Source organism: Oryctolagus cuniculus, chromosome 2, assembly GCF_051225735.1.
Source record: "Oryctolagus cuniculus isolate XC-2025 breed Fujian yellow rabbit chromosome 2, ASM5122573v1, whole genome shotgun sequence".
Classification (NCBI taxonomy): domain Eukaryota; kingdom Metazoa; phylum Chordata; class Mammalia; order Lagomorpha; family Leporidae; genus Oryctolagus; species Oryctolagus cuniculus.
Window position 1 is genome coordinate 35,820,382 of NC_142868.1, and position 12,674 is coordinate 35,833,055.

Below are 12,674 nucleotides of genomic sequence, written 5' to 3' on the forward strand. Positions count from 1 at the left end.
TTATGGTATCCACATCCCAGTTAGACCTGGGTCCAATTCCTGGCTCTGGCTCCTGGTTCCAGCTTCCTACTAATGCAGACCCTGGGAGGCAGCAGTGATGACTTACATAATTGGGTTTCTCACCCATATGGGAGACTGGATTGCATTCTGGCTTCCTGTGCCTGCCTCAGCTGCTGTATTTGGGGAATGAACCAGTAGGTTGGAGCTTTGTCTCTGCCTCTCAAATAAGTAAAAATTTTAAGAAAACAGTATCTAAAAATGTGTCAGATACTGTGTTAGGATCTGGAAATATAAAATTCGATACATAATTCTTTAAGGATTAAAGGGTTACTAAGCTAGAGGAACGCACTTACAATAATGCAGACAAGGGAAGGATGATGATATATTAATTAGGATTGTGGTGGTACACTTCGAGAGACATGGACATGTTCCAGAAGTGTTTAGAAGGTATGGAAAAAGGTGGGCCCAGGTTTCTGACTTGGACAATTGGAAAGTTATTGTACCATTTAGTGAGAGAAGCATTGTAGAGAGGGAGCAGAGAAAATGATGAGTTCATGTTTGAGTTTGAGGTGTCTGTAGGCTCCCTGGTAGAGATGGCCATAAGGATTAGTTCTTTTGCCAGGAAAACAGAGGTAGTCATTACAGTTTCCCTTACCAGAGGAATATAAATAAACTGCTTAGCATGGTACCTGGTAGTAATATCTATTTAATAAGTCGATGTGTATTATTAACATATATCGATCTGAAACTCAGGAGGGTGACCTAAGATAGAGATTTAGTGTCAAGAATTATTAGTATATAGATGATAATTAAAGTCATTGAACAGTTAAGATCACTTAGGGAATGTGTATATACTATGAGAAAGAAAAAGCCTTTAGGAAAAAAGAAAATAGCCATACTACCCTGCTAAATGTAAGGACTGAGTAGAGGAAAAAAGTCCTGCAGAGGAGACAGGAGGAAAGCCACGAAGCCAAGGAAAGACGGGTTTGAAGGGAAAAAATGCAAATGCTTCTGAGAAGTTAAGGAAAATGCTTCATTGTTTCCAGGAATTTAAATGCAAGGAATGGTTGATAGTATTGGTAAGAACAATCTAAGAGGGTATTTGAAAGGGGGAAACATGAATTGAAGTCATCATACAGTGAGGAAGACTGAAACAGCAAGAATAGATATATTTTTCAAGACTGTCTGAAGTAGAGAGGCAGGGACAAGGGTAGTTGGAAGCAGTTGGAGATGTATAGATTCCCTGTGATAGGAGTCGTAGTAAAACATGGTAGTGACTAGTACAGTGCCTATGATAAATCGTCATTACTGTTGAAATCTGAGCAGCGAGCTTGCCCAGAGCCAACCATGTTTACTTCAGCATCTAGGTCTTCTAGGATGACCTGAGACTGCTTGCTCAGACTTTTGCCTTCACCCTGGCATCCGTCTGTGTGAGTAATAGACCCTCACTGAAGTCTCGCCTGTGACATTGTCCTGCTGCACAGTGTCAAGTGCAGATCCTCTCTTCCACCTAAAGTACAGAATTTCTCTTTTTAATTTTATTATGTCCAAATACAGAGCACCCTGTTTCCTCATTAGTTCTCAAATTGTACTTATGTAGTTTGCTTACATAAAGCATGCCTCTTCATTTGAGTTCTTAATGGCACCATAATCTTTGTACTTTACACTTTTGTTGCCTAAATTCAAGGTCTTTAAAGGTTAAGGATTCTTCTTAAATTACTTTCAACAGAATGTAGTATATAAGTCAATTAAATAAGCTTTTAGTGGAAATTTTTAATCCAAACCTATGCTTAATTATTTTCTTTTTCTCTCCTAGAAATGGATTAAACTGCTTCTTTAAGTTTCTTGCCTGGATTTATACGGGGTCAGCAAGTATGTTCTCAGAAGCTATACATTCATTATCTGATACTTGTAATCAGGTGAGGATAAAAGTATTTTTTCTAAATTTTTTTAAAGATTTATTTATTTATTTGAAGGGCAGAGTTACAGAGAGACAGAGGCAGAGGCAGAGAGAGAGAGAGAAAGAAAAAGAGAGAGAGAGAGAAAGGTTTTCCATCCACTGGTTCACTCCCCAAATGGCCACAATGCCTGGAACTGAGCTGATCCGAAGCCAGGAGTCAGGAGCTTCTTCTTGGTCTCCCATGTTGGTGCAGGGGCCCAAGGACTTGGACCATCTTCAGCTGCTTTCCCAGGCCGTAGCAGAGAGCTGGGTCGGAAGTGGAGCAGCTGGGATTCAAACTGGCGCCCATATGGAATGCTGGCACTGCAGGCGGCAGCTTTACCTGCTACAACACAGCACCGAGTTAAATAATTTTTAAACAGTTTTCTCTTAGGCTTTAGTCTAAAAGCTGATCTGCTTAAAAACAGTGATTGTTGTAGTTAGCTTGTCGAAAAGAATTGAACTTTACTTTTGAATGATAAAGTACTTTTAAGTATGATCAGATATTTTAAAGTAGGATATTAGTCTTTAGAACTTCCTATGATGGGGTGGGCAGTATATGCTTACTTTTTTTTCCTTTTTCTTTCTTTCTTTTTTTTTTTTTTTTTTTGACAGAGTTAGACAGTGAGAGAGAGAGAGAGAGAGAGAGAGAAAGGTCTTCCTTTCCGTTGGTTCACCCCCCAAATGGCCACTACAGCTGGTGCGCTGCGGCTGGCGTGCTGCAGCCGGCGCTGGGCCAATCCGAAGCCAGGAGCCAGGTGCTTCCTCCTGGTCTCCTATGTGGGTGCAGGGTCCAAGGACTAGGGCCATCCTCTACTGCACTCCTGGGCCACAGCAGAGAGCTGGCCTGGAAGAGGGGTAACCTGGACAGAAACCGGCGCCCCAACCGGGACTAGAACCCGGTGTGCCGTTGCCGCAGGTGGAGGATTAGCCTATTGAGCCGCGGCGCCGGCCTTGGAACAGATTTTTTATACGGGAAATTTATTTGTTTATTTGAAAGGCAGAGTAATGGGGGGGAGGGGGTGGGAAAAGAGGGGGAGAGAGAGAGATCTTCCATTTGCTGGTTCACTCCCCAAATGGCCACAACTGCCAGAGCTGGCCTATCTGAAGCCAGGAGCCAGGAGCTTCTTCCGGGTCTCCCACATGGGTGCAGGGGCCCAAGAACTTGGGCCATCTTCCACTGTTTTCCCAGATGCATTAGTAGGGAGCTGGATCGGGAGTAGCCAGCGCTGAACTGGTACCCATATGGGATGCCAGCGCTGCAGACAGTGGCTTTACCTGCTGTGCCACACCGCTGGCCCCAAGACTTTTAAATTGAGTAGAAATTTTGTCTTTAATATAACTTATTAATGATTACAAGAACAAGTAAATTTAATTTTTTGAATAAAGATATAAAATATTCATGTGATTAATGAAAATACTTCCATATTAAATTAGTAGTTTGAATTACTTTCCTTGAATTTGCAAATGAACTGAAATTTTTAAAAAATTAAAATACCTTTTAAATCCTCTTAGTCCCCAGTTGTGAATTCTAGAAACCTAAGCCTTCTTAAAGACTACAATACAAATTTGTACTTGGGTATCCTTTCCCAGTTTGAAGAGGTAGTGTATTAAAGGAATACTTTTTCGTGTTTACTTATTTATACTCCTGTTGTGTAGGAACAGGTTTAGAAGAACTTACAGTGAAAGACACAGATTAGGGTATTTAAGACAGCATTAAAATGATCAGGAACAAGAACAGTATTAACTAAAAATTAAACCTGGAAACTTATTTAACTCATTGGCAAATGGATTAAGACCCTCTGTAAAAGTAAGGAAAGAAGACAAATATTTGCCATTAGTACTAACAACCTTTCTCTGGAGTTGAATTTTTATATTAAATAACTTAGCAACAACTGTCTATATGATAATTTAGCAGTTGTCATATGGGGTGGGAGGAGAGGGGCTAGGGCGAGATATATAACACATAAGCTTGTTTTCCTGAAAGCTTATCTGAACATAGGAAAATGGAAATGCAGAAATATTTGGACATATGGGCAAGGAGATACACATACAGCTATTAATTTCTACGTTAGCTGTTATGTAAAACACTGAAGATAATTTTAAAGGTCTGTACCTTGAAATACTATTCAGGAATGTAAATGAATTTGATGGGTAACTAAACTGATGTGGAATAATAACCATGATAAATAAGGTACAAAAATCAAGTTGCAGAATATTATGTGTAGAACTTCTATTTTCAGCCGTGATGGCATAAGAGGGACTGAATTTAGTCTTTTGCTGGAAAACTAAACAAAATATATGAAACAATAGTTTTCCTTTTTTTTAAAGATTTATTTTATTTATTTGAAAGAGTTACACAGAGAGGTAGAGACAGAGAGAGAGTTCTTCCATCTGCTGATTCACTCCCCAGATGGCTGCAATGGCCTGAGCTGCGCCGATCTGAAGCCACGAGCCAGGAACCAGGAGCTTCTTCCGGGTCTCCCATGCAGGTGCAGGGGCCCAAGCACTTGGGCCATCCTCCACTGCTTTCCCAGGCCATAGCAGAGAGCTGGATCAAAAGAGGAACAGCTGGGACTTGAACCTGTGCCCATATGGGATGCCGGCGCTTCAGGCCAGGGCGTTAACCTGGTGCACCACAGCGCCGGCCCCAAAACAATAGTTTTCTAACATCAGACAGCGGCCCCAAAACAATAGTTTTCTAACATCAGACAGTGGCAGCATAAGACTATGGGGACTGAGAGATAGGAGTAACTATTTGAACTCTGATCTCACTGACTTCTGATCTGGAAGCACATTCTGGATTGTGGAGCAGAGTGGGAGCTGATTGAGTTGAGAAGACAAGTCAGAGTTCAGGAAGTCTTAACGGGCTAGATATTACAAGGCAGAGATCTATAGAAGAAGGAGCATGACAGACAGCAACTGTAGCTGTCTAGGTAGGAGTTTCCTTGCGTTGAGTCTTTGTTGAATGTTAAGTTACAGACTTATGGGCTGTGGTTATGAGTCGGAGCCAAGAACTTCCAGGGAGCAGTAAGCTCAGTAATTCTGAGAATCACAGCAGGCTGGATACATTCAAGTGGACACTGACTAAATCTTCATTGGTAAACTCATACCTTAGGTAAAGACCACTCCAACTCTGCTTCTCTCCTCGGAGGCATAAACATAGTGAGATTGGTGCTCTTGTACACCTTGGCCTGTGCTTTTGTTGTTCTGTACTGTACATCCTGTTCCTAACTGGCTTTTCTTCCCCCTTCTACTTCATGGTTTGTCTAAGAAGTTTTCCACGTCAGTGTAGAAAGCCCTATCCCAACCCTATTTTTCTAAGCTGCTATAGAACTAAATTGTGGTTTATCATTTTTTTGAGATTCCCCAGTGAGGTATTTTCAGATTACCTTCATGTTTTTGATCTTTATATACAATGATGTTTTGAACTTTGGATTCATCTTTATTTTTTAAGGTAAATATTAGAAATTAAAATAGCTGGGCCATTGGACAGGTTTGTGAGGTTATGCTACATGGAAAATGGAATTAAAATGTTTATTGTAGTTCAAAAACTATTGAAGCCATCAGTTTCTAAATATTAGCATTTTCCATGAACTTTTTGTACATGCCTCCCGGGTCTTTACCCATTGTCAGCTTGTGCTCTCCAGGTTGTTTTACTCTGTTGTACTCTTCATCTTGCTAATGGTTTACCTTTTTCTTCTCCATAGGGTTTACTAGCATTGGGCATCAGTAAGTCAGTACAGACACCAGATCCTTCACACCCGTAAGGACACTGCCTTTATTTTGTTTTCATTTGTTTTGGACATTTAAATGAAAGCAAATGTATTTTGGGAATTTCCTGCAAGTTTTGTGCTTGCAGTTTGGTAAAGATGTGATCATTTCTTCCACTGTCGAATCTAAAATGTGTCAAAGCAAATTCAAGGTATAATTTGGAAAAGGAATTTAAATTATTTTTATGCTTTGTAACATAGGACGGAGTCTTTGTCTTCTCCAATTTTGGTAATTAATAATAAAGCACATATTTTGATCTTTGAATTCTATTTTATTTTGGCACAAAGAAATATATTTCCTGATTTAGACCAATAGCTACTCAGTCTAAAGTTTTAGTGATAATGTCTATTAAATATGCACTTATTTTAATCTTACTGTTGTGATTTAGAAATAGTATTCTGGTATTACCTCAAAATTATTTATTTTTAAGATGAGTATTATTTTTAGAATTTTTTAAAATTTATTTCAAATATTTGATATTTTTTCTGTTGCATCTACTAAACCATGCAAAATATTTGAATTTCACAGGCATCATTTTTTTGACTGGCTTCAGTAATAGATTTCATGAATCTTTAATTTTTTTAAAGAGCAGAGTGACAGAAACACACATACACACGCACAGAGTGAGAGAGAGGGTGATCATCCATCTGCTAGCTTTTTCCCCAAATGGCTACAACAGCTAGGGTTGAGCCTGGCTGAAGCCGGAGCCAGGAACTCCAGCTGGGTTGCCTACATGGGTTGCAGGAACTCAAGATCTTGAGGCATTATCTGCTGCTTCCCAGGCATGTTAGAAGGGAGCTGGATCAGAAGCAGAGCAGTTGGGACTTGTACCGGCACTCCGTGGGATGTGGGCACAGCATCTGTCCCAAATTTGATGAATCTTAAGGCAAAAATGCACCTTTATTTTTTATAAAGAAGTCTATCTTGAGCTCTACACATGCCTTTCTCTACTTGAACGCAAGGTACTGCTGTTTTCTTATAAATAGTGGTATACCCTGAATACTCTTTAACTGTCAGTAAGTTAGTATAGAGCACAGTTCTCTAGTCTTTTTTTTTTAAGATTTCTTTTATTATTTATATGAATTACAGAGAGAGGTAGAGACAGAGAGAGAGGTCTTCCATCTGCTGGTTCACTCCTCAGTTGGCCACAAAGGCCAGAGCTGCACCAATCTGAAGCTAGGAGCCAGGAGTTTCTTCCAGGTCTCCCACGTGGGTGCAGGGGCCCAAAGACTTGGGCCATCTTGTACTGCTTTTATATACCAGTGATTTGAAAGCAGAGTAAAATTCTTAAAATTCATTTTTGAAGATTTCTTCTCAAGGTATTTTCAGTAATCTACTTTAGTGCTGCCCAATAGAATTTTCTGTCCTGATGGACATCTTTTATTTATTTATTTATTTTTTGACAGGCAGAGTGGACAGTGAGAGAGAGACAGAGAGAAAGGTCTTCCTTTGCCGTTGGTTCACCCTCCAATGGCTGCCACAGCTGGCGCACTGTGGCCGGCGCACCGTGCTAATCCGAAGCCAGGAGCTAGGTACTTATCCTGGTCTCCCATGGGGTGCAGGGCCCAAGCACTTGGGCCATCCTCCACTGCACTCCCAGGCCACAGCAGAGAGCTGGTGTGGAAGAGGGGCAATCGGGACAGAATCCGGCGCCCCGACCAGGACTAGAACCCGGTGTGCCGGCGCCGCAAGGCAGAGGATTAGCCTAGTGAGCCGCGGCGCCGGCATTTTTTTTTTTAACTTTTATTTAATAAATATAAAATTCCAAAGTACAACTTATGGATTACAATGGCTCCCCCCCTCCCCCATAACTTCCCTCCCATCTCCTGCTCCCTCTCCCATGATGGACATATTTTTTAAAAAAATTTTCTCAGCCGGCACCATGGCTCACTAGGCTAATCCTCCGCCTGTGGCGCCGGCACTCCAGGTTCTAGTCCCAGTTGGGGCACCGGTTCTATTCTGGTTGGTCCTCTTCCAGTCCAGCTCTCTGTTGTGGCCCGGGAAGGCAGTAGAGGATGGTCCAAGTGCTTGGGCTCCTACACCCTCGTGGGAGACTAGGAGAAAACACCTGGCTCCTGGCTTCGGATCGGTGCAGCGCGCCAGCCATAGCAGCCATTTGGGGGGTAGGGGTGAATCAACGGAAGGAAGACCTTTCTCTCTGTCTCTCTCTCACTGTCTAACTCTGCCTGTCAAAGCAATTTTTTTTTCTTTTTTGTCTTTTAGTTATTTGAGATACATAGAGCAGGAGAGCAAGAGAGAGAGAAGAAAAAGAGGGAGCACATGCAAGAGCAGAGAGAGAGAGAGAGAGATAGAGAACCAGCCTTCATGTCTGCCTCTTCATTCCCTAAATGCCCACAATGACTGAGGATAGGCTGGGGCTGAAGCAGTCCAAGTCTCCCATGTGGGGGATAGGAACTCAATTACTTGAGCTATTACTGTGGCTTCCCAGGGTCTACAGTGGCAGAAATCTGGTATCAGGAGCTGGGAATCAAACGTAGGGGTTCCAGTGAAGGATGTGAGCATCTTAACCATTAGGCTAAATGTCTGCTTCCTGGTGAAAATAATTTACATCTGGCCTGTGTGGTAGTCACTAACTGTATGCCATTATTAAGTGCTTGAAGTGTGGCCAGTGCTACTGATGAACTAAATTTGAAACTGCACATAATTTTAATGAATTGCCACATGTGGCTACTGAGTTAGTGAATTGCACAGTGCAAATCTACATAATTTAAATTTTCAAAAACAGCTTTTAAATCTGAAGGCATCTAAAATGAAACTAATGCCATTTAATTTAGATCTTAATTTTCTTTAAGTTAAATTCATATCCTATACTACTTTGGAGGTAAACTTTAGAGGAAAGTAATTTTTTCTTAATAAAACAGGGAGAAATTGTCACATCTGTAAACTGAGAATTCCCTATGGTAAGATTACATCTTTGCAAAAAATAATTTATAGAACAACTTTAAGAATTGTCATTTAAATTTGCATCTGCCAAAACGATGCCATACAGCTTGAGTTTAGAATAAATTTCCCAGGAAATAATCTTATGAATGAGTGATTTTTTTCTCTCCTTTAATATGTCACATGTTTGGACTTGCTAAATACTCAGTACTATATTGGTACTTACAGTAATACCAAATAATGCACCTAGTGACTAAAGATGTTTGAAAAAGAATTGAAATTTTAAAAATTAGTGCTGTGATGAAGCAGGTAAAGCCAGTGCCTGCAGTGCCAGCATCCTGTATGGGCACCAGTTCAAGTCCCAATTGCTCTGCTTCTCTATCAGCTCTCTGCTATGGCCTGGGAAAGCAGCGGAGGATGGCCCAAGTCCTTGGGCCCCTGCACCCACATGGGAGACCTGGAGGAAGCTTCTGGCTTCTGGCTCCTGGCTTCGAATTGGCCCAGCTTTGGCCGTTGTGACCATTTGGGGAGTGAGCCAGCAGATTGAAGACCTCTCTCTCTCTCTGCCTCTGCCTACTCTGCCTTTCAAATAAATAACTAAATCTTTAAAAAAAAACTATCCATGAATACACCCAGAAAATCAAAGGTAGTCGTAGTAATAGTAATATTTGACAGTTGCTGTTTGTCAAATTATTCTGATTCAGTAGTAAATTATATGTGCTAAGCCATTCAGTATCCAGCATCAAATTATAGGTATATAAATCATAGACTGGTTGCACAAAAGACCAAAATATTCAATTAGATGTTTCATTACAAGGCAATTTTAAATGTTATTTTATTCATTAAAATCTGAATGCATTTACAAGAGAATAATTTTACTGCATCTGCAGTACATAATACTATAACTCTGTTAAATAAAAAATAAGTATAAGGAAAGGGGAATAGAAAAGAATTAAATTATATTTTATGTAAAAATATATATATTTTTGAAAATCTTGTCACTTTTTCCCCACTTTATATGTTGCTTTTCTGATTAGAGTTGGGCACTTATATTTTACTTAAATATATAAGCTTATAACATCTTGATAATCTTTAGAATTTTTGTTTTTCATGGACCTATTTATATATTTTGAAAGGAAACCATTTGTATTTTTGCAAAGTATTTTTTTTCTTTTTCAGGTATGGATTTTCCAATATGCGCTACATTTCTTCACTGATTAGTGGTGTTGGTATTTTCATGATGGGAGCAGGATTATCTTGGTACCATGGAGTCATGGGATTGCTTCATCCTCAACCAATAGAATCTCTTTTATGGGTAATCCTTTCTTTTTATTTGCTGTTTTGAAGTAATGTGACATAGTAATTCAGTATAGCAGAATACCTTGGTCACGTTGGTGTTAAAGAACAAGAATAACATATACCTTTTTGACTGATACAGGGTTGTGTACCTGTAGTTGTGTTTTTTGAAACCTGATTGGAGGGGCTAGCACTGTGGCATAGTGGATAGAGCTGTCGCCTGCAGTGCCAGCATCCCATATGGGCGCCGGTTCAAGTCCTGGCTGCTCCACTTCCTATCCAGCTCTCTGCTATGGCCTGGGAAAGCAGTAGAAGATGGCCCAAGTGGCTCCAGGATCCTGGCTTTAGATCGGCACATCTCTGGCCATTGCAGCCAATTGGGGAGTGAACCAGCAGATGGAAGACCTCTCTTTCTCTCTCTCTCTCTCTTCCTCTCTGTAACTCTGCCTTTCAAAATAAATAAATATGTTTTAAAAAAACCTGATTGGATGTGATCTAAATCCATATGACTCAGGGCTGTTTACCAAGAGGATTTCTGTAGGTACAATTATTAAGCCTCATCTCATTGATTAAGATCTTGGGCATTTCCATTGATTTCTCCCAGTCTTTGTTGAAGAACATGCCTCTGTTCACTTTCTCTTACAAGACTCATCTTGTATCTGTAATTAAAATATCCCATCTTGTGTAATAATAGTAAGTGAGAACCTTCAGGTAGGAATGAGAGGATTGTTACCCTCTGTATTGCCCAACCTGGGGCTTCTACCCTTTTACTTCCTAGACAGTGTCCAAGGTTGGAATAGGAAACAAGAGATGAAACTTTACTGACGGTGATGTTTTGCATGATTCCTCTGGCCTTTGTTTTAGGCTTTTTCTTTTTGTAAAGATTTTATTTATTTATTTGACAGGTAGAGTTACAGACAGTGAGAGAAAGAGAGAGAGGTCTTCCTTCCATTGGTTCACTCCCCAAATGGCTGCAACAGCCAGAGCTGCGCTGATCTGAAGCCAGGAGCCAGGAGCCAGGTGCCTCCTCCTGGTCTCCCATGCAGGCAGAGGCCCAAGCACTTGGGCCATCCTCCACTGCCCTCCTGGGCCACAGCAGAGAGCTGGACTGGAAGAGGAGCAACCGGGACTAGAACCAGCGCCCATATGGGATGCCGGCGCCGCAGGCGGAGGATTAACCTAGTGCACCACGGTGCTGGCCCCAGGCTGTCTTTTTCTTGTTGGAGATTAACTTCCATGGTTGCTCTGAGTTTGGCTCCCTTGACAAGCACAAATTGGTTACAGAGCAGCCCCTGTCAGCTTCTGCAACTCATGGTGTTGTTCCAGACACTGCTGACATTGCCTTAAATTGGGCAAGAATGCCTTTTGTGCAGTTGATCTCTTGCAAAAGACTTGTGCTCCAGATTCCATGTCAGGGCCCTATATGTTAAAACAGACATCTCTAACATATTTTCTGTGAGACTACATGTTTTCTCCCAAACACAGTCTTGTATCCTGCTGACACAGCTAATACCACACTTGTCTGGAGATTTATTACTCATGTGTGCATCAGACACAGTTTTCTGTGATTTCCAGACTGCAGGGGACACACATCAAACCCTCTGAGCAATCTCAGCTGCTCGATAGCTTTCACCACTGAAGTCTTCACTTCTGACCTCCTTAGCTTCAGCTTTTCCTATGTGGTTCAGTAGATGTGGAGTTAGGATGTGGTCTAGAGGGTAGAGGTCCCAGGCTGGTGTGTTCTGTGCAAGGCCTAATAATGGTATACTACCTTATTTTGGAATATGGGGATACTTATAACCTATTTTGTTCTCTATTTTGGGTTGAAGCCAGAACAAGACAGAATCAATCTCATTTTAATATCCTATTAGATCATATAAATGTATGTAATAACAAAAGCATTAAACTAGACTCATTTATATTTGTTATTGACTAGTTTCCTACAATTTTATTGACTAGTTTCTTACTGTAATACATTTCATGAAATTAAAATGGCCAAATATATTTTCTCGCTTCCAGGAAGGTTTAGCCACTTTCTAGATACCTCATTGTCCTAGCATTTATGTTTTTTCAAGGTTTGCTTGTTCCTTCCTTCCTCCCTCCCTCCCTCCCAGGGCTAAGCCAGGCTGAGGCCAGGAGCCTGGAACTTGCTCTGGGTCTCCCACACTGGTGGCAGGAGCCAAAAGCACCTGGGCTGTCTTCTGCTGCTTTCTCAGGCACAGAAGCAGGGAGCTGGATCAGAAGTGAAACAGCTACTACTCAAACTGGCGTTCTGATACAGGATGCTTAACCTGCTGCACCATAACTCCAGCCCTTCATCTAATTTGTATAACATTGTTTTAAAGGGGCAGAACATTCTCTGAAGTAGAGAATTTTCAGTTGTGTATAAGTTTTAAAACTCTAGAAAGTCTTGTGTCTTTTAATAACTCAGTGCGGTTTTGTAAGACCATGGCCCTTTGCTAATTGAATAATAGATTCAGTACGCCATAAACCAGCTTATGTTTATTAATTATTTTTGAATCCTTGGTTGATACCTGCTGTTTTCTTTCATTGAATGATAAATATGTCTTAAATCCTTTTGAGAAGGAGATGGAAAGATTAAAAAAAGAGTTACTGGGAAGTTTACCTACTATGTTAATTATGCTTTGTATTGAGTAAAAAGAGCCTGGAATTGAACTGGAGAGACTGCAGTCTAATTCTTACTCTGCTGTCATTCCTGTGTGCTAAGGGAAATTGCTTAACTTTGGAAGATATCAGTTTCATT

At 40.8% G+C, this 12,674-nt stretch overlaps 1 protein-coding gene across 2 annotated transcripts in view; it reads left to right on the forward strand.

Annotated features, from left to right (window-relative positions):
- The window catches only part of SLC30A9 (solute carrier family 30 member 9), a 75,256-nt gene that overhangs the window by 38,565 nt on the left and 24,017 nt on the right, over positions 1–12,674 (forward strand). For both annotated transcript variants that reach the window (XM_002709279.6, XM_089327157.1), the window contains 3 exons: positions 1,817–1,919; positions 5,650–5,705; positions 9,794–9,929. In XM_002709279.6, the coding sequence (XP_002709325.4) occupies positions 1,817–1,919; positions 5,650–5,705; positions 9,794–9,929 (295 nt within the window). The remainder of the gene's footprint in view (positions 1–1,816; positions 1,920–5,649; positions 5,706–9,793; positions 9,930–12,674) is intronic.